The sequence below is a fragment of the Poecilia reticulata genome, linkage group LG9 (genome assembly GCF_000633615.1).
Source record: "Poecilia reticulata strain Guanapo linkage group LG9, Guppy_female_1.0+MT, whole genome shotgun sequence".
Classification (NCBI taxonomy): domain Eukaryota; kingdom Metazoa; phylum Chordata; class Actinopteri; order Cyprinodontiformes; family Poeciliidae; genus Poecilia; species Poecilia reticulata.
In genome coordinates this window covers 23,359,872-23,382,505 of record NC_024339.1, presented here as the reverse complement: position 1 = coordinate 23,382,505, position 22,634 = coordinate 23,359,872, and the positions used below count along the sequence as shown (strand labels likewise).

Genomic DNA, 22,634 nt, shown 5'->3' with positions numbered 1-22,634 from the left:
AGCCGTTTGGTCCTACGCATCCGATATTTTGTTTTGCATCCGTATTTTCAACCTCCAGTCCAGTTCAGGCATAAGCTGTGCTGCTACATAAACAATAAACTCAACAATATATGTGATGACATTTCTGGAAAGAACCACCAAAATTGTAATGTTTGATATGAGAACATGAGGAAAATTATAATTTACCACCTAATATAAGTATAAGAGACATACTGAGCAGTCTGTGGAGAAAGAGCAGAAAGACACTGACATTTAGTGGAAAGTTAAAATTGCGCTTGTCATCTGCCATCATGTATGTAGTGCTCATTAGTGTATTCCTTGAACTTTAAATTAACAAAAAAATAATTTGCATCAGTTTATTACAAAAATAAATTTGTTATCTAACCATTATTCTATTTCGTATTTTGTCCCAAACAACAGAATACAGTTTGATTAGTTCTGAGGTTGTTGGTGTCAAAAGGTTTATCTTCTGAAAGTAAACACAGGTTTAAAATTAGAGAAAGGAGAGACACTGGGTATCATTTATCAGGATAATAAATCATTTATCTGGTGATATATTAAACATGCAAAGTAAAATAAATGGATTACGCTTTTCATATTTTCTGTATTTCTGCTCAGTTGTGAGATATATTTTCCTCCAGCAGGTGGCGATGATGAGCAAAGACGTCTCTTTCGAGACTCCGTCAAACCAGGAAGCAGATTGTATGGGGTCTGTTAGCAGAGTTAGCTATGTTTAGTGGTGTAAGGTGAATATCTGTGCCTCTACAGCAACAATGTCTTTATCCCAGTCTTTGAGAGACTTTATCAGTAAGCGGCTGACCGCTGCTGCTGAAGAAATATTCATAGAGTTTGATAAAACCATCTTGCAGTACGAGGAAGAGCTGGATCGTCAGCGGAGACTGCTGGAAATCTGCTGGAAACCCCAAATGAACCTGCATAGAATAGGTATGAACCACCAGAGGAATTAATGTCGTTTTACTGATCACAGAGAAGCAGGAAAGTCTTTTTGAAGCTGTTTCAGGTTGACTGCTGCGGCTTTTAAAAGGTTAATGGTTACTTCGATGCCTGATCAAAATACGAAAACACCTGACATCATACAATCGGTAGGTAATTTTAACAGGTGATTAAACAGAGCCAATAAAGTATTTGGACAAAAGCATTATGAAAATGGCACGCGCTTACATAATAGGAGTCGGCTCCCTTTGAAGTCACCCTTTTCCTTCAGAAACTGCTTTGAAACTTTACCACTTTGATACGCTGGGTTTCAATATAACCTTGCTTTTCTGTCTAAACCGTATTTAGATGGTACAGTGGCGTTCTGCTTCAACACCCAGGATATGGCAGGGAATCCTTATTATTTAGTCAGATCAGATTTATAGGATGTTAGTGGTTTGCTACATTGAATGACAGCCCTGATGTAAAACTTTAGTTTCCCCTACATTTTCAAAGACTTTAAAGGTTTTTCATCCCTAAACTGGGATGTATTGAACCCCAGATGTTATGTCATACGCAGGGGTTTGAAATGAATACCAAGCATCACAAAGACCAAACTCACTCTAATGCATTAGCTGACTGCCAGCAGTAATAATGAGAGACTGCCGAGTCTGTAAAATTTGGTTTAAGTATTAGATTGAGGTGGGTACCACTGTGAGCGTCAATGTGGTGAAAATACTGTAAAGAATGAAGAGGTCATCAACATTTAGAATGAATAATGTTGTAATACTTATTTCGAATGCGTCCTTGAGATTAGAGAGACTTTTATTGCCTATAAAGCTTTTTTTTTTTTAGGATAATCATACATTTGTATTTTTCTTCTTCTCCTTCTCTTCCCTCAGGCTTCCCACAGGAAGAGGAGGTTCTCACTTACCACCAGGAGAGAAGTCCCGGTTTGCAACAAAATAGTCCAGAACCTCAGCGAAGTAAGGAGAGACTAGAAAGATTAGAAAAGGAGCAAATGCTAGAGAAGCAGGGAAATGTTGAAGTATCGCAGATAAAAGATGATCCAGAAGAGCTAGAACCTCTGCAGATGCAAAAGAGCCATGGGGAACAAGAATGTTTTTATGCGAAAGGACGGCAAGAAACACAACCACCAAAGATCAAAGATGAACAGGAGGGAGTGTACATCAGCCTGACTAAAGAGCAGCTAGAACTAAAACAAGAGATTGATACCATCATAGTGAATCCGACTTATGAGGAAGGAGACTGCTGGGAACCCGGTTCAAACTCCGACCAACTTCTTGCCCACAACCAACTCCAGGAAATGAGTGAAAGTGAAAATGAAGACTCAGGATCCAGTAGAGATGAGGAACTGAAGCTGATTAAGAGGCGTCAGAAAATCAGAGGTCACAGTGACAATGTAGGCTATCCAAAAGTAAAACCACAGAGGAAAACACACATTAATGACAATCTGTCTCCTTGTAAAGTGTGTGGTAGGCTTTTTGCTCGGAATTACTTGAATCAGCACATACGAACTCACACAGGCGAGAAGCCTTTTTCATGTTTGACTTGTGGAAAAAGTTTCAGTGAACGGGGAAACTTAACTAAGCACATAAAAACCCACACAGGCGAGAAATCGTTCTCATGTTTGGTTTGTGGAAGACGTTTTGTTCAGCAAATCCATTTGACTCGTCACATACGAACTCACACAGGCGAGAAGCCCTTCTCATGTTTGACATGTGGCAAAAGTTTCTCTCAAAGTAGCAGTTTGTCTGGTCACATGAGAACTCACACTGGGGAGAAGCCGTTCTCATGTCTGACGTGTGGACAGAGTTTTAGCGAAAGAGGAAGTCTGTTTCACCACAGCAGGATCCACACAGGTGAGAAGCCTTTCTCGTGTAGAACCTGTGGAAAACGTTTCTGTCAAAAAAGTAATTTGACTGTTCATATGAAAATTCACAGCGGTGAGCTGGTTTAGTTTTGCGATAATCCCAGTAGCGGAAAACAGTCATATTTAATAAATTGGAATATTCATTCAGATGAGGGCTGTTGTCAGATTAAAAGTATTTTTGAAAATGACCTTTAAGCAGGTATTAAATATACTTTTCATTAAGCCCAAATTTTTTAATTACTTTCTTATTAATCTGATGTACTATTTTAATTTTAAATGTAAACTGCAAGTGGAAAAACCACAGTTAACAGAAATAAAGGCTTTCAAACATCCGTCTGTGTGTAATTGATCCATGTAATGTTTCATTTTGTGATAAAGTTCCTAAAATTAGCTTTTCAATAACATTCTGTTAGAATATTGTCAGTTTTTGAACTAAGTAGAGAACTCTACTCATGTTCGTACTTTTTACTTCAGCATCATCTACATGTTCACCGGGACCTTTCGCGTTCTGAGGCCTCTTATTTTGCTCCAGCCCTTTATTTCTATGGGATTCCAGGTCTATTTGATATCTGTTCCTCATTTTGATTCTTGGATTCACAGTAGATCTGAACGAGGGGTCGTCCCCTGTTTGGTTCTGATTCTATGTGGAGCATCTCCCCATAAATAGAATTCACCATAAAGATATTCCTTTGCTTCGGTTCAGGAGGCTGATGTTCTCCAGGCTGATGCAAAGTTCCTCCAGTTCATCTTTTATCTGTGATGGTTCTGGTTCCTCTTGGTTATTTTTTATGTAAGAGGATCTTTGTTCATTTTGTTCTGTTTTTTTCCAGACCTTCTGGTTGTCTACTTTCCTTTTGCGCTTGATCTTTATCAAACATTGTTGTTCACTTTGAAACTTATTTGTGGTCCAAACCGGAGTCTCTCTCCTGATTACAGAAATGTCGGTCATTGAGGACCTCCTCCTCATTCCAGACATGACACTGTGGGAAACCTGGAGGGACAAAAAGGCAAAACTGATTATTAATGTGACCAGTAAAAACACCACTTAATGCAATTGAAAATATTTTGTAAACTGTTGATCCCTCAAATTTATGTATAACCAGATACAGGCCCATTTGCAGAAATAAAAATGAGAAGCGTTAGCCAAATGAACTCTTTACTTATAAACAGTATGTTCTGTAACACAATGTGATCTCTCCCAGATTCCTGGACTCCAGTTTGACTAAAGAAGACAATTTTACTGATGTATGTAAAAGAGAATTATTTATGCTGAGATTAGACAATGGATCTTTTCACAGCTGATGAAATCCAGACTCCTCTCCAACTGAATCAAAGTAACATAAACCATCTTTTGGAATTTGATCCGTCTTTAAAGCCAAGTATCTTATTACCCTTTGGGATCTTGGTGTATTTTTGAATTGATGTAACTTGATGAATTTATGTAGTAAAAAGGAAGTATTAGTGTAGGCAAAAGAAACCATCTCATCATTTAGCTTGTCTATTGTAAACAGAAATAGTCTGCAGATTTCCAAATCTTTTGTAGTGTTTATAAGTGACAAATATATTTCTGTGCGTAAAATTATTCAACGAAGATTGAGCTCATCTGGGAAGTCTGCAATTACTTAAAACGTGATAGGATAGTGACCAGCTTGACTTCTCTTTAAAAACACCAGGTTTATAGAAAACATCTGCAGCCAGACTTCCGTGCATTTCTGTGATCAGTAAATCAACATCAGTCCCTCTGGTGGTTCATACCTATTCTCTGCAGCTCTACTCTGGGTTTCCAGCAGATTTCCAGCAGACTCCACTGACGATCCAGCTCTTCCTCGTACTGGACGATGGTTTTATCAAACTCTGTGAATATTTCTTCTGCAGCTGCGGTCAGTCGCTCACTGATAAAGTCTCTCAGAGACTGAGATAAAGACAGTCGCTGGAGAGACACGACGGGGAAAAACTGCTGACGGACGGTATGCTTTTATAGAAGAAAGAAACGTCTTGTTTCTTTGTCGCCACCTACTGGACAGGAGAACCGAGTTTACGCTCCTGGTCAATTTGGCTCATCGTGGAAAGAATAGCTTTACTTGATAAACAAAAGTTCAGGAATGGCTCAGCATGAAACATCTGTGCGGGATGTTCTGAGTTTGATGATGAAAATCAAAAAGTTTCACCAAACGATATGTGGGTATAAAAGCACCACCAGGACAGATAAAACTCCTTCCACGTTGGGTAATGAACACGAGGGGATCTTTGTTTTGCTGCCATTTATTTGCAGATAACTGTCACCAAGATACATTTTTGAAAACCAATTAATCTTTTCATACATAACTTCTATAAGCGTGGTCCTTTTAAAAAAGACAGTCATTATTGCTCAGAAAAGGGTAAATCAAGGGTAACAGCAGCAATAAATATATGTTTAAACAAAGGTTCAAGTAGACTATATATAAAAATAGTTTTCCCCATATTCCCCAAAACTGTTGCCCACCAATGGTTGATCTGTACACAACGCCAGAAAATTTCCAAGCTCTCTGAGGTGGTTTAACCTTCTTCACAGCTGGTTTCCCACAGGTGGTTTAATCCCACAGTTAAATTAGGCTTGGAATATTTCAACTAAGCGATTTTAGCCTACAATAAATAATTTTCTTAGATGATGTGCTGAAGTTTCTTCTAGGTGATCACATTAAAGAAGAATCAGGAGATTTATCACCTTTACATTTTTTTTAATCTACACCAACACTGACCCTTCATTTCTAAACTAATACTTATTCACTAATAATTTAATAAAAGAAACAAAATATGCTTACAAATGTACAAAAACTAATCTACAAACCAATGAGGAAGGGAAGATCAAGGCCTAGACATAGCTCTGTGCTCCATCACTTTATTAATTTGACCTTTATTTATACAGGTTGTCCAGTTGAGATCCAATTTACATGAGAGGCTTGTTTTGATATTAAAAAAAATCACAAACTGCAAAAAAACATTAAAACTTTACTTTAAAAGTAAAAAGCATCAAACCAGAACCACCAGATACAAATATAGCTGTTCTCTTATCTGTTCACATTCTGTTCTCCCATGTGTGCCTCACTTGGCTGGAAGGACAGACCATACAAATTAATTAATTCACTTAAGTCTTTGAAATCTGTAAAGTTTTCTCTGACCTTTTGAGGCAAAATGCTCTCGATGGTTCCTAAGGTGCAATTGGGACTATGGACTAAGATCACCGAGATAATGCACTTCACAGTACGGAGTTATCAAGAGATACTGCTCAACCAATCAGAAGTTGAAGTGTGGCACCATAAGGACTATTCTGAGTTAGATTGTATCTACTAAGACTGTAGTATTTTCAATAAAACTAGTTTTATCAAAAATACATCAATTACATTCTAAATGTAAAAAAGATAACATCAAGTTATCTTTTTATTACCAAAATAACCATTTCCTAAATATTTTTTTTTGTTTTAAACACAAACCCTGGAGGTCATGTTTGTTTGTTTGAGTTGACGAGATCTTAAGTTTAACATCCTGTCCTTATTAGAAAGCAAGATTGTCGGTGGAGAAAACCAGCAAACTATTGGCTAAAGCTTAAATCCAAAGAAGGCAGATTTCATATGAAGAACTTCACATCCGGTACTTCAGCTGTTAAAAATAAATCTTATGACTTATAGATTCTCACCTGGATGAGTTCTCATATGAACAGTCAAGTGACTGCTACGACGGAAACTTTTTCCACAGCTCAAACATGAGAACGGCTTCTCACCAGTGTGAATTTTTATGTGATCACTTAAGTGTATTTGCTGGGTAAAACTTTTTCCACAAGTCAAACATGAGAAAGGCTTCTCACTTGAATGTGTTCTCATGTGCTGAAATAAATTTCCTCTTTCACTGAAACTTTTTCCACAGTTTGTACATGAGAAAGGCTTCTCACCTGTATGAACTCTCATGTGGTCGTTCAGATGAATTTGCTGGGCAAAACCTTTTCCACAGGTCAAACATGAGAAAGGTTTCTCGCCCATGTGAGTTCTTGCATGCTGAAATAAATTTCCCTTATTAGCGAAGCCTTTTCCACAAGTCAAACATGAGAATGGCCTCTCACCTGAATGAGTTTTCATGTGCTTTGATAAATTTCCTCCATCACTAAAACTTTTTCCGCAAGTCAAACATGAGAAAGGCCTCTCACCCGTGTGAGTTCTGAAGTGAATTTTTAACTTACTTCCAGTAATGAAACGTTTTCCACAGGTAGCACATGAGAAAAGCCTCTCACCTGTGTGAATTCTCAGGTGCTCTGTCAAATACGACCGTGCAAATAACTTACCACATACTTTACAAGAAGACAAATTATCATTCATGTGTGTTTTTGGCAATCGTTTTGTGTTTGGATTGCCTACATTGTCATCTTGATCTATACTTTTCTGACATCTCTCATTTTGATTCAGTTCTTCATCGCTACGCGATCTTGAGTCTTCATCATTGCCCATCTCATAAATTTTGTTCTCAGGTTCTAAAGATATCTTGAGAAGAAGTTCCCTGTTTGAATCTGGTTCCCAGAGGTCCTTTTCCCCATAGGTGGCATTTACTGTACAGGTATCAGTCAGCTGTTTTAGTTCTAGCCGCTCTTTCTTTAGCGCTATACTGAGTTCCTCTTGTTCATCTTTTATCTGTGGAGGTTCGGCCTCTGCTCTCTCCTCTTTCATTTGCTCAAGTTCTATTTCTTCTTGTTTGGTCTTTATCTGCAAAGGTTCTGGTTCCTCTTTTACCTGCTTAAGCTCCATTTCTTCTTGTTCATCTTTTATTTGTGATCCTGGTTTCTTTAGCTCCTCTTTAATGAAAAGAGGCTCTGGTTCTTCACAATTTTCTTTCATTCGCAGAGATTCTAATATTTCCTTTTCTCCTTTTACCCATGCAGGTTGTGCTTCGCAGTGGTTCTCCATATTTTGCTGAAGTCCTGGTCTGTTTTGGGAGATTCTTGTCTGGTTGTAGAACTGGTGGTCAGTGAGAAGTTCACTTTATTTTCAGGCACTGCGTTAAGGGAGGTCTGGATAAGCGAAAGAATAAAAAGTAATGGTTAATGTGATTGTAACAAAAACATAGTTCTTATTTAATAGGAAAAAAAGATTATTTGGAAGCCACTGAAACTTCAAAATTTCAAGTAAGCAATGTATACAAGCATGATGATAATCTAGTTTAATGTTGCCAACAATATTACAAATGAAAAACTTCCCCTCAATGACTTTCAGTCAGAAATAATTCTTGCTAAGAAAATTATTTAGTTTAAGATATCCAAAACTGTTTAACCCTAAAACATTTGCATTTAGATTTGACTTTATTTCACTTATTTTATCTTGAGAAGTTTGAAATTTAAAATTTTCTTTCAATTAACTACTTTCAACAACTTTTTAGTACTCTATTATTCTTGAACATTTCTGCTTCAAATGAAACATTTTGTTTATCAGATAGTAAATTAATAATTAAGAAGTAAACATTGCCTTTATGTATTCTTTTTTTGTGATGGACTCCTGCATAGGGCGATCATTCGTGACTTATGTTCACAATTTGAACACAATCTCAAAAAAGTGATCGAGTTCAAAGCGGTGTACTTATTCAAGTTTTCAATGCAAACCTATTCTTTTCTGGTCCATATTAACCATTCAACATCGCTAAGTAGTTACCGCATTGCTTCGGGACTGGGTCGGCCTGGAAACTCAGCTGGGCTGCGTGTCTTCATTGTATTCTTCAGCGGAAGTAGCAACCCTGTCGGCGGTTTCAGATAAATGGATCCAAAACAACCTTTCTGTCCGCACGGGAAATGGAAATGTTCGAGTAGACACCTCGGGCACCGAGCCGTGTCATTCAGCCGCCATAGTTGTTGTTATTCTCGCTCATTATCTTCTTCCATCTTCTGGCGCGTGTCAGACCAGTTTATGGACGCACTACCGCCACCAACTGGGCTGGAGTGTGCGGCGGATAATTAGGCAGCATAAATATAATCCTCAAAAATAAGACTTGACTAATAATTGTGCACACTGTGTAGCTGTGTGTCTCCACAAGATGTCAGTATCGGTTTGACCAACCAACAGTTTGGTATCAGGATTTCTTTTTCTTCTTTGCATCAAAGCAAAAGAACATAGTTTGTTGCCAAAGATGGCGTGTGGCAACCTTTCTTCAAATATTGATGCATTTTACAGAGGTGGGTAGAGTACCCAAGAATTTACTCAAGGAAGAGTGGCTCTACTTCAACATGTTTCACTCAAATAAAAGTAAAAGTAAAAAGATATAACCATCCAAAAAATTACTCAAGTGAAACAAGTCATTTCGTAAAAAAACAAAAGCAAACAAAAGACAAACAAAAAATGCTCAAAACAATTATTAAATGTTTAAAAATTACATCTCCAGGCAGCCCAAAATATAAAATTATGTGATAATTTGGATATTTTAAGGACCAAAGAGAAAATAATTCATATGACAATTACAAAACAAAAGCAGGCAAAAATCTATTTTTTTCAAATCAATTTCTTTTTATATAAATTTTTTTTAACAAAAACTGGAAATTTTACTTAAGAATAGTGATATTCCATAATAAAATTACACAAGTTAAAGCAAATAGTATATCACAGTAAACACACTTCTAAAAGTTAATCAAGTAAATGTAACTATCCTACATTTTGGGATTACTTTGTAGAAGCTGGATTACTGGGATGATAATAGATGGATGGAGTCTGGGGAGGAGCTCACTGTACTTGGTCCCAAACTTTAAGAAAAGGGAAAAGTGGAGCTTGTACACCCAAACCAAGAGCTGTATCTACATTTTTGGTACAAAGCTGATATCGATCCAGTTGTGTTTCACCAGTGCTGCCCCTTCTTCCAGGCCTTTTTGTGGAGACCATGGACAGGACTGCAAGGGCTGGTCTTCTGGAGGTTGGTGTCTGATTTAGGATTTTGTGCATCGATTCAGTTGCTGTATTTTTTGGTGGTGACTGAATCCTTTTCATTCTAATTTACACAGTAAAACACGTCAAACGCTTGTCTGCTGCTCATGAGGAACAGCTTTCTAAAGATCTAGAGACTTATGATGCACTTCACTGGATCTGTTTCTACTTCATTTATCTTTGAATCACACCAGAAATCTAACCCAGTTAACTGTCTGTCTTGTATTACAATATGCCAGGCATAAGTCTTCCTCAGTTTTACTTAATTTGTTGTAATTTATAAAAAAAAAAAGAAGACTTGATTATGTGAGTTTTTTGAATATACAGTATTTTGGAGTTCGCCAGCAAAATTACGCAAACAAATAGTAGGGAAGGACTTAGCAATGTATACATCAGGAAATGTTATATTTGTTAGTTAAATAGAAAATAAAAATATATGTATTATTTTGCTTTGCAAAAAAATAAATCTGTTTCATCTGGTTACATTTTACAGCTCTGTTATACTGGTAGCAATTTGCCATTCATTCATAGTCACCTGGCTCACAGTAAAAGAAGTCAGAAAAAAATAAATAAATTAGGAGACTATATGTCTTCAGAGATTAAGAAGTGGTGAAAGGTTATCTTATCCTGTCACTGATGAGCACGGGACAAAAAAGACGTGGGTGTGAAATAGAGGTGGAGTTTTTCTTTTCTGCATAAAAGCTCTTGTAGCTCTGTCTTATGCAGCTTAAGAGAAGCTGGCAGTGCCTGAAGCCTCGGCCTGTTCTGGGACATATGACTGGATCACACTGCACAAAGGTAGGGGCGCTTTTTACATTCTCGCTGAAGTCTGTGTTGTGCCCCAAAACAGTTAAATATGATCGAAATAAAAGGGTTTGTTTAAGAGAGCTAGTGTTAAAGAATAATAATAAGAGAAAACAATTGGCTCTTTGTTCTTGTGCTTGAATGAATTGATTTGTGCTTTCAGTTAAATATTTAACCTTCGTGCTATCTTAACATTCTGCTTACTCCACTTGTCCTACTGGTCAAAAATGACCTGCCCTAACAAAAGCCCCAAAATAAAGCAGCTTACTTGAATTTGAAATCCAAAATATATTTTGCATGATGAAACAATCTGTTATTTATCAATTCAACTCAATTTAATTCATTTTTATCATGTTTTTTTTTTTGTTACACAACACAAAACGACGATCAACAGTATTACATTTTTCTTTTTTTTTTTTTTTTTACGACAAACCAACTGTCATAAGTTTTCTTTTACACAGTAAAGGTTTATTATTGTAATCATATAAATGTGAAGTAATTCCTTCTGAATTAATTATACTGCAAGGGAAAAAAGTCAACAATCTGTAACTTTTTTGTCAACAGCTCGTTCTTTCATAGTTGACGTTCAGGACGTCAACTATGAAAATACTTCTCTCATACAACATCCTTTAACATGAAATGTTGGAGATGTTTAACATAAGGACATCTTCAACATAAGATGTTGAGCATAAGATGTTCAAAATCCTATGTTTAACATCTTGCAAAATTATATAAGATGTTCAACATCTTGTGTCGGATGTGTGAACGTACAACCTATGACCTGTTGGACAGTGAGACATCTACTCACAGATTCAGCAAGGAATCAATTAGCTGTACTTTGATTTAGGGCACCTTCATATCTTCTATACTGAATTTGCTTTTATTATGTCTGATTGTTTTTTGTTGTGTTTGGGAGCTTGTGTGATGTGAGGGGTTAGCTGCGGGTGCAGGTCAAATCCAAGTTCAATTCGTACATCAATCCAGTTTATTTGATTTGTGTGTGTGTGGGTGCATATGCGGGTGTGTGTGTGTGTGTGTGTGTATTACAGAAAGTTTGTATGTGATCTTTGGGTGTGAAGGTGTGTGTCTATGTATTAGAGACAGTTTCTGTGTGACCTTTGAATTTTTTTCTGCTGTTTAAATGACCCATAAGACAATCCTTGTGCCGTAGTGGTGTACAGCCCAAATGCAAACATAAATAAAAACAAAGTATAATTTTTTCTAATGATGGGGTCAATTTAGGAAATGTCATAAAATTTCAAGTTGGAAAAAGGTAGTTTAAGGTATTTTTTCTACAGCTAAACATGCTAGTGGGTCACTTTTGACCTCCAAAACAAAACAAGGGTTAGTATAAAAAGGTACTAAAGTTAATTTTTACGTTGCACAGAGTGTAAACTCCCTTACAAATTAATAATTATCTGATGAGAACAAAGGCTGCCTATGGCAGAAGTAAAAAAAAAACAAACTTTAAAATAATGAAGCGATTTCTTTCTGCTTTTAAACAATAATCTGCCTTTGAATTGACAATATTTAATTTTAAAGCTTTTAGTGGTTTTATACTCAAATATTAAAAGTAGTTTTTCTTACTTAGGATATTCAGAAGAATATCAGCAGCTCCTCTTCTGCACCTGTTCCAGTCAGCTCTCCTTCTCCAGTCTTCACTGTAAGTTTGTGTTTTTCTTTAATTCAACTAATAGCCCTGGTTTGCATGACTGAAGCAATGTGTGCAATTATTTGAATCCAGGAGCTCCGTCCTCTCATGGCTACCCCTGAGAACAACCCATCCCAGGAAGACAGGCTGGAGGACCAATCAGGGCCTGCAGGACCGTCATGCCTGCACACGGCCTGGTCCCGCTTCCTCAAGGGGGTGTCCTATTTCTCAGGAGACATGGAGGTGTTTGGAAAGTGGATGGAGAGTAAGTCAAACCTAACACGGGGTCCTTAACTTTAAAAACGGAACAGTGCTGAAGAACAAAACGGTGCACAGACTGCTCTGAAAGTTATAATAATCTAGTCATAAGAAAAACTGAGGTGCAACTAACAAACAAGTCTAAATCTGCAATTGTCCAACCTTTCATCGAGGTAATGAGCTTGTTTGTGCTTCTCCTTTCAGAACAGTTTTTCTTGCTGCAGCTCGTGGACTGGGTTCTGCGCGGAGCAGCCCAGGTGATGTTTGTCAACAACCCTCTGAGTGGCCTGGTCATTTTTGCTGGCCTCATCCTGCAAAATTATTGGTGGGCCCTCAACGGTTTAGTGGGGACACTCTTTGCAACAATTTCTGCTCTCATTCTGCAGCAAAGCAGGTGAGAAAGTAACATTCATCTGGAATAAAGCATTGTGTAGAAATATAAATAAAAGTAGTTGACGTGAAGTAAAATATGAATAGTAGTGATCAGTTACCGTACTTTCTTCCAGGGGTGCAATAGCTGCAGGACTTTATGGATACAACGGCATCCTGGTGGGTCTCCTGATGGCCGTGTTCTCCAATGCAGGCGACTGGTACTGGTGGCTTCTGCTGCCCAACATCTTCATGTCCATGATGTGGTAAGCACTGACGTGTCCATGCAGGCTTCAACTTTCTGAAACAGCTCTGAGAAATATTAAAAGATTTTAAAACACCCAAATTACTTTTCATTTTTATTTTCAACCTATCGCTGGGAGAACAATCAAAAGGTCTAACTTAGGAATCAACATTTGGTGGAATAACCTGGATTTTGCATCCGGTTTCATTCGTGTTAGCATGGTCTCCATCTGTCATTCCCATTGGCTTTGGGTCCAAGTCCTCACCTGAGCAGAACTCACTAACAAGATTATTGTGTGCGTGTTTGGGAAATAAGCAAACTCTATAATGTATTTACTGTCATGCAGATATTCTCATTTCAGAAAATTTCAGCAGTCTCTTCATTTCTCGTATGCTATGCAGCTGTATATATAACCCTATTTCATTCAGTGATAAAGAAAGACAGCGCTTCAGGTGTTTTAATATAGATTTGCAGCAGACACACGCGGTCCTCATGAGCCTGAATCTTTTTTAACAAACATCCGTTTTGGGTTGCCTTATTTCAGCCCGATTGTGTCCAGTGCCCTGGCATCCATTAACACCCGCTGGGATCTGCCAGTGTTCACGCTGCCATTCAACATCCTGGTGTGTCTCCACATGGTCGCCACGGGCCACTATAACCACCACTTCCCCCAAGTCCACATCCAGCCACGCTCAGAGCTGCCCAACATCACCTGGTCTGAAATCGACGTGGCAAAGGTCAGCAGCAGGCCCCTTTTCCTCTGTTTCTTTCTCTGCTCTGTATCACCTCTGACACGACGACGTTGATGTGCTCATACGCTGCAGAGTACTTTTAAAGTTGTGTTTATCTTTAAAGGCAAAGTTTATCATTGCCTGCATTTGTAATGCTCTAGAAAAAATACATTTTCTTTCTCTCCTTTTCAGCTGTTCAGGTCAATACCAGTGGGAATAGGCCAGGTGTACGGTTGCGACAACCCTTGGACCGGAGGGATCTTTATCATCTCCCTCTTCATCTCTTCACCCATCACCTGTGTCCATGCCGTCCTGGGATCTGCTGTGGGCATGGTGTCAGGTGAGGGATTCGAACAAAGCCTCTTTTGAGGCTAATACAGCAACAATCAAACACACATTATGTTTGCGTCCTTGCGAAACAAGTCAACAATATCCCAATCTTAAATTTTTAGCATCTCCCAAAAGGCTTCCTTGTACTTTACCCATCAATAATGTTGATCAACTCCCCAGTTTCTGCTGAAGGAGAGCAGCCACACAGCATGATGCCGCCTCCCCCATGCTTTCCATATTTTAGAAGACCCTATACATTTTCTCTTGCATTTAACAAACATGTGCTTTTTGTGTTTAGGTGCAAATGGTCCAGTAGCACAAATAGAGCAAATATTAAGTTCAGCAGAACTCCGAATTGCTGCTGTTTTCTTTTGACTTATTGTTTCTGGTTCTTTGAGCTTTGCGTATTTCTTTTCCTCCTCACAGGTCTGGCTTTATCAGCCCCTTTTGAGAACATTTACTTTGGTCTCTGGGGATACAACTGCGTGTTAGCCTGCATCGCTGTAGGAGGGATGTTTTACGCTCTCACCTGGCAGGTGCACCTGCTCGCCATCACATGTGGTGAGTAGATGCCCACCAAGATAAAGCCTCCATCTAAATGGAGTGGGTGTGACCCGTAGCTGTAAGAAACTTGAGTCAAGTGCAGACATGGTATTTCTGATAGGCAATCACACTTGTTATATCACGAGGATTTGAAAACCTTTTCTCCTCTGCAGCGTTTTTCTGCGCGTACCTCGGCTCAGCCATCGCCAACGTCATGTCCAGGGTTGGTATAGAGATCTGCGCCAACAGATTTTTTTTTGATTTGCCATTTATTTGTATCTCACACTCATGTTCATGTATTCCAGTTTGGTCTGCCGGCGTGCACCTGGCCTTTCTGCCTGTCTGCCCTCACCTTCCTCCTCCTAACGACGGGGAGCAAGAGGATATTCAAGCTCCCGCTGGCCAACGTCACCTACCCTGAGAAAAACCTGGCCTTCTACTGGAAGCTGAAAAAGCAGGAGAAGGCCGAGAAGGCAGCGAAAGAGAGTCGGGAGCAGCTGAACGCTGAGATAACCCTGAATGAGAAAGAGCAATTAAAACTGGAGCTTCAACGAATAGAGGAGGGGAGACAAGAAAGTGAAAGCGACAACATGACCGAAGTGGACGAGGGTGTTAATGTGGAAGAAACAAACGGAGAAGATGATTCCACCATCGCTGTTCTTGCTGACTATGTCTGAACAATGTTCTCGGATACAGCCAAGATGTGAAAATAAGGAGTGACACTGAAACGTTTGAATAATGTAAATATATGTAGTTGTAAATATGTTTTTTTTTATTATTCTGCTGTCAATATTTATTTTCTTTTTTAAGAAACATCCTGGTTTCTTAAAAAAGAAAACCAGGATGTTTTGTTGTTAAATTAGAAGTACTAATTTAACAACTAGTACTTCTTCTATACACTTGTGTTAATGTGGGAGCTAAGCTTTTATTTGCAATGTAATTTGTTTGGAGCAATAAATCTTGGTGTTTTCAAAAACAGGGACATTCTGTCAGCAGGATAATTAGCTGTGAACTTCACTAAGCTGGTCTTTGTGAATGAGTGGCACAAGAAAAGCTGTTTTGTTTACAGAGTAATAAAAACACGCAAACTCTGTGTCTGGTATGCAAAATGGCAAGGATGTGGGAAAATTAACGTTGTCTACTGTCACAAACGTAACATCCCATTGATATTTTCACCACCATACTGGGGAAAAACTGTTAGAGGCTGCAAAAAGCTAAAGATTGGGGGGAAGGTTCACTTTTCAACAGGACAATGACTAAACATGCAATCAGAACTATACTCACCGGCCACTTTATTAGGTCAAACTTCTCATTAATGCAAATGTCAAATGAACTAAATGTCAAATCAACCAATTGGATGGCAGCAACTCAATGCATTTAGGCGAGTAGACATGGCCAAGGCGATCTGCTGCAGTTCGAAGCAAGCATCAGAATGAGGAAGAAAGGTGAGTTACGTGACTTTGAACGTGTCATGGTTGTTGGTGCCAGACGGGATGTTCTGAGTATTTCACAAACTGCTGATCTACTGGGATTTTCATGCACAAGTATCTCTAGAGTTTACAGAGAACGGTCCGAAAAAGAGAAAATATCCAGTAAACGGCAGGTCTGGGGGCACAAATGCCTTGTTGATGCCAGAGGTCAGAGGAGAATGGTCAGATGCGTTTGAGCTGATAGAACGGCAACAGTAACTCAAATAAATGCTCGTTACAGCCAATGCAGAAGAGAGTCTCTGAACGCACGACACATCGAACATTGAGTCGGCTGGGCTACAGCAGCAGATGACCAACCAGGAGCCACTCCTGTCCGCGAAGAACAGGAAACTGAGGAGGCTACAGTTCACACAGGCTCACCAAAATTGGACAGTAGAAGATTGGAAAAAACGTTGCCTGGTCTGATGAGTCTTGATTTCTGCTGCGACATTCGCATGGTCGGGTCAGAATTTTGCTTCAACAACATGAAAGCTTGGATCCATCCCGTCTTGTATCAATGGTTCAGGCTGGTGGTGGTGGTGAAATGGTATGGGGATGTTTTTCTGGCACACTTTGGGCTCATTAGCATCGTGTCAACACCACGGCCTACCTGAATATTGTTGCTGACCAGGTCCATCCCTTTATGACCACAGTGTATCCATCTTCTGATGGCTGCTTCCAAAAGGATAACGCGCCATGTCATAAAGCACGAATCCTCTCAGACTGGTTTCTTGAACAATGTGTTCACTGCACTCGAATGGCCTCCACTGTCACCAGATCTCAATCCAACAGAGTACCTTTGAGAAGTGGTGGAAAGGGAGATTCGCATCATAGATGTGCAGCCGACAAATCTGCAGCAACTGTGTGATGCCATCATGTTAATATGGACCAGAGTTTCTGAGGAATGTTTCCAGTACCTTGTTGAATCAGTGACACAAAGGATTGAGGCAGTTCTGAAGGTGAAAGGGGGTCCAAACCAGGTGTACCTAATAAAATGGCCGGTGAGTGTACATCAGGATGGTTTAGATTAAAGCTTATTCACTTGTTTGAATGGCCCAGTCAAAGCGTAGATATAAATCAAGTTTTTTGAATGTGGCAAATTAAGCTTTTATTTGGAAAGAATGATTTACTCTTTTACACTAATGAATTATTCTTGTTGGTCTATCCTATCCGTGATGTTTGTGCTTGTTCAATGAGAACAACTTTAAACTTTAACCATTTAAATGTCGTTGCACTTCCTCATCGAATTTCTATTGCAGCTAAATCAGATGAAGCTTTGGCTCTGATCACAAAGAGATACGTTTCTGCCTGGTTGCAGCTAGTCACCATGACATGACTTTAAAGACATACTTACTTTATGTTATTGTAGGTTTAGTTCCAATTCACAAGATGGATTGCAAATTTTTGAGAGGCCCACTTAATTGCACAAAAACATCACAACTAAGCAGATTTGTCCGTTTATTAATCTGGCTTAGCGGACTTGCACAACGAGCCGGACAGATTCCAGAGACCGCTGCAGTTCCCGATTTAAATGGTCAGAGAATGGGATTAAATATGACACGAGGCCCAGAACACTGAAGTGCTGAAATTAAAAAAAATCTGACTCCAAATTTGTTTCTCAAGCCCCTTCAGGGTTTTCATTTTCTTAATCGAAGAATTACAGCAAAACACGATTTATAGATTCCTGATACTTATGGATTAACTTGTTGGACATTTAAAGGTATTCATATTTTTTAAACTTTAACTTCAGTATTAATTTATTTAGATTTTATGCGATAGACGCTCATCAAAGTACTGCCCAATCCTGAAGTAGATGAAAAATTATTTTACAATTGTTAAAAACTTGCCCGTGCCTGTAAAGCTCTTGCTGCTGGTACTGCTGCAAGTCTTTAGAGGTATGTCTCTTCCAGGTTTGCACATATCATACATTTTTTTTTAATTAATGTGTGGACTATCAGATAACCTAGAATCTCTTCTACTTTGCTGGTTTTGTTCATATAAAATGCATTTTCTTATGGCTGAATTTGAAGACCAAATCAAAAGCTTTCCAATTTTGACCCTTTTTCTCCCATCAAGTCAGAGCAGACTGGATTTATTAATACACGGCCAAAATAAACAAAGTAAGATTGAATAACTGCTAAATACTGAAAGTTTTAAGCAGTTTTTAGCAAAAGGGTTGTTCATTAATACCTACAATTGTCATATATCATTTAAAAATTTGGTTAGGCAGTCAAATTGATAAAATCTGGATTCTGTTTAAGCAGGTCAGGTGACAACATCTGTAGTAATGTAAATCACTAGAGGTGTCTCTTGTTCTTTCACTACCTGCATGTTAGATGAAGAGGAAGCTTCAAAGATGCAGCTTCTCTCTGCATATTTGCTACATCTCCTGTCCACAAACAGCAAAACCATGCAAAAAAACAGAGCAAAACAACTGAGGAGATAGCGACTCCTTCCATATACATCCAAAGTTTACCCTGAAAAAAAAAACAACTAAATCCTTAGCTCATTTCTAAACACAGAAGTGAGCTAAAGAAACCTCATTTCTGTATGGGGTCAGGCATGATCATAAAGCAAAACCCATCGGCTTCAGCACAGCACCATCGGCTGTCGACAATGGCTGCATTTGAGCAAATTATATTTTCATTTTCCTACCGGTTGACGTTATGTATGTTGGTGTTATGTAAGTGGTTTACACATGTTTGTCAAATTTCTGGAACATCACAAGATCACACCTTTTGTGCCAGGTGCAGATAAAAGCTTCGCTCTAGTGAAACTATGCAACAGTGACCTTCACGGTAACCTGCTGTGCCTCCTTCGTCAATCCAAACATTTGAGATGGAAAAATGTGATAAGTGTCAGACAAGATCAGATAAGTAAACATAGCATGCCAGAGGCTCCCAGAAGCCTTTGGAGAAAAACTCAGTGTTAAAACTGCAGTGTACCTCAGTCACATGGCCCGCAGAGAGATTACATCACACTCAACAAGTGTCATTCTTCTGTCAACTGACTCTTACATCTGTCTGCCATTTTGATTTACAGCAATGGTTGGATAATTGTTTCAACGTGGCTATGGCTCGTCCTTTGAAACATTACTATTTTGTCTTCAAATAGAAAGATTTTAATCACATGTAATTGAATAAAGAGCGAAGGAGGCCAGTTGGATAAAACAGCATGGTTTATCCCACAGCATCAGGTTTTGCAGTGTGAGCTTACATAACGACTGTCAACGATCAGAGAAAGTCCAAAGTGACATCAAGAGGTTTGTTTAATTGATGGCTATAAATCAAATTTTATCAGTTTGCCCATTTTTCAGGTCAGATATAGTTGCACTTTGTGTGACAGTTTAAAAGCAAGTTGGATGCATGAGCAACAAGTGTTTGCTGTGTTTTGACTCCAATAAAGAGTCAATTTCCTGTCTTCAGTTAGCCGGCACAATGGACTAAAATGTTAAAACCCCACTTAACGTCAACATAATTGTAATGCTCATATGATAAACACGACATAAACATCATAATTATAACTTTTGTGGTAATTTGTGTAATCATAGTAAATATCTTTTTAGGATTTTACGACGCAGAGAGGACACTGCACAGCTGTTTGTTTCCTTTGGGGAACTATAGGACCTCATTCAGCAGAACCTATGTTTTTATGGTTTGCTGCAGTTGGATCAGGATACTGATCATTCTATGATTTCAATTAGCAGACTTGTGTCACGTTAGGAGCTCGTTTCTGCCCAACCAGTCGAGACGAGCGCTTTTTATTCCCTCGGTACATGGACATGATGCCATTACAGAAAAAACACTTAGCATGATTGTAAGAGACAACTTCATTAGTGCAAGGCTGCTGCACAGTGTGGGAGTAAAAAGCATACAATGTTACCTGGGTGCACTATCCAGGGATGCCTGTAAGACAAAGGTTATCATACATTCGCGGAAGCCTTATGTAACTCCAGTGGAAAAGGCAGTTTGACAAGACCAAAGTCGGACAGTCATGCTGACTGAAACCATGTGGGTTACACATTTCATGATGAGCTCTGTGCTAAAGATGTACAGACAGAATTAGGAAAAAAAAACTCATTCACTATAAAGCTGCACGGGATGGGAAGCTTTTAAATGCAAGTCGTATTACAAACAAAAACATTGATAGAGTGATTTTATGTCTTAGACCAGCAGAAAATGGAACAAAAATAACTTGTGGCTTTAAATATTTGGTAGAAATAAATATATAAATTATGCAGCCTGTTATAGTCTGGATCAGACACAAATAAAATCTATTAGCTAATCACTTTTAGAAGTCATTTAACTGATAAGAATAATCAGAATAAACATCCTGGCTTACATGCCAAGGTCCATGTGTGGTGCAAAACTAAAACTTTACATCTGCCTATAGTCAGTAAAATAATGAGGTGGCAGGCAGCATCATGTAGCATCATGCTGTGGGAATGACATTTTGCTACCCAAGGTAAAAATGGGTAGAGATCTGTGTGTTTTTCTGCCTGGTTAGACCCTGAGCGGATTTAAAAAAAGAGAGAAAGGGTGAAATCAGTGTCCAGATATGTAAAGCTAGTAAAGACCCCAAAATACCTGCAGTTGTATCCATATATAATTTTCCTTTCTTTTCAAAACTGTGCACTACATTCTGCATGACATAAAACTGCAAAAGTGCAATTTATGTTTGTGTTTGTAATGGGACGAAAATTTGAGGGCCGTAAAGAAACATCAGGGGTGAAAAAAAAAATGTGTTGTACCAATTCACAAAAAGTTATCACTTTCCAGTCAATGAAATATTTTCTCATATAAATATAGTTTAATTGTTTTTCAGTTCATAAAAAAAATAAAAAATAGTCAGTGTTCATGTTGCTCGCTTTATCCCAATCAAAGTCCTTCTAGACTTCTTGTGTTTTTCCACACCAGTCCCGTTTCATCGTGCAGGTTGATCTGATAAGATATAATCTGATTTAATGCTGCTGATACAGGACACTGTGTGCCAGTGTCAGCGTGACCCATTGATGATGATCTGCATTGCTTGGATTTCTGCTGTGCTTCTAACAAGGGTTGTCACCAGAAGCAGAAAGGAATGACAAATGGATGAAAGGCCAGCACCAAATAGAGAACAACACAAGTTAAAGAAAATAATACACGATTTCTCTTTTGTTTTTTTTTTGTAAAATAAAATCTTGAACTTTGCAGCATGCATTTGTTTTCAGTCCTGAGTATTTTGACAAGCCTGCATGGAAGTTTGGTGCCACAGCTAAACACAGGATAGACCTAAAAAAAAAAGTAGCTTCTTAGAGATTGAGGAAGGCTTAAAAGCAGACATTTCATTTCCAGTCCATCAACAAACTCATAATTATAATGGAGTGATTTGACTCAGACACATATTTACCTGTCTTGGCCTAGGTCTATTTTTAATTGTGAATTTATTCACTGTAGATTAAACAAACTAGACATACCTATAAACTTATTTTCTTCCATATATTAAAAGACTTGGAACTTCTGTGAATTGACTCCGGAGGATGAACTCAAAGGAACACTTTAAATTGATCTCGGTTAAAAATGTGAAAACCATGCATCAAATGATCCTTGTAAATTCACAATCAAGTTTGGGTTTCGATCTGCTCTGACTGCAGGAAGCATGATGATTAGGTTTTAGGATATGTTAAGTTAAACTGTGGTCAGATTATTGCCACATCATCTTTAAATGACTGAAATGTTCTGTAGTTTAAGAGAGGAAAAACTCTGGTATCTCTGGTATCTCTTGTAATCTGCTAATCGCTTTTGAGCAGGAATCACATGAGGTCAGGAATCTGAAGGGCTGCAGCATCACTGCCCTGAACATGACATCGTGTTTGGGATCATTTATGGAATGCGATCATTCCGTAAATGATCCCATTTACGGGATTGTAGATTGTTTACAAGTCCTGTGGTAAACGGGTCGAGTGAATATTGTCTCAATAAAACTTTCACACATTGAACTGGTAGCGTCAGCAACTGCAGAAACTCATAAGTCTCGTTAAAAAGTATACTACAAGAGGGATTTCTGTCAGGAACGCAGAGGAATACATTCAAAAGATATTTATCCTAAGCATTACCATTCTACTACTTTATAAATAATAAAGTAGCTATGCAATTAGGATATCAATATGTAATAAAAGATATTTATATAACCAACAAAAATTAATTAATAAATATCCCAGAAATTGTCCTAAGAAGAATATCTAAATGAGTACACACACATTTATGGCTGAAGGTCATACTAAACACAGGTTTATCTTACATCAGTGAGGCTTCTCTACTCTAATGCTGGATGCAGTCTTGATTGGATAAAGTATCTTTTACTCAGGTCAAAATTAGAAGAGTAAATGTCTGAACATCAGTGGTTCAGTTTAGCTTGGGCTCATATGTTTAGTCTTGTACACAGTTTAAAAGAAACTATTTTACTTTTTCAATTGTAAAATAATTGTTATTGTGTGTTTAAATTGA

At 38.3% G+C, this 22,634-nt stretch overlaps 2 protein-coding genes across 3 annotated transcripts; one reads left to right on the top strand and one right to left on the bottom strand.

Annotated features, from left to right (window-relative positions):
- The first annotated feature begins 956 nt into the window (after positions 1–956).
- slc14a2 (solute carrier family 14 member 2) lies at positions 957–15,773 on the top strand. Of its 2 annotated transcripts, none has more exons than XM_008418814.2 (14): positions 957–1,103; positions 1,836–1,919; positions 7,731–7,812; positions 9,690–9,739; positions 10,477–10,548; positions 12,146–12,217; positions 12,299–12,470; positions 12,668–12,857; positions 12,970–13,098; positions 13,621–13,813; positions 14,000–14,147; positions 14,564–14,698; positions 14,854–14,903; positions 14,986–15,773. In XM_008418814.2, the coding sequence occupies exons 1-14, from the start codon at positions 1,050–1,052 to the stop codon at positions 15,355–15,357; spliced, it is 1,803 nt and encodes a 600-aa protein (XP_008417036.1). In that variant the 5' UTR covers positions 957–1,049; the 3' UTR covers positions 15,358–15,773. The 2 variants fall into 2 exon arrangements, with proteins under 2 accessions (XP_008417036.1, XP_017162178.1); XM_017306689.1 differs by having other exon boundaries at positions 10,462–10,548.
- Positions 6,274–9,145, bottom strand: LOC103470394 (oocyte zinc finger protein XlCOF6.1-like). The gene is made up of 2 exons (XM_008418813.1): positions 8,494–9,145; positions 6,274–7,859 (listed from the first exon to the last, which is right to left on the bottom strand). The coding sequence occupies exon 2, from the start codon at positions 7,753–7,755 to the stop codon at positions 6,487–6,489; it is 1,269 nt and encodes a 422-aa protein (XP_008417035.1). The 5' UTR covers positions 7,756–7,859; positions 8,494–9,145; the 3' UTR covers positions 6,274–6,486.
- Positions 15,774–22,634: the final 6,861 nt, after the last annotated feature.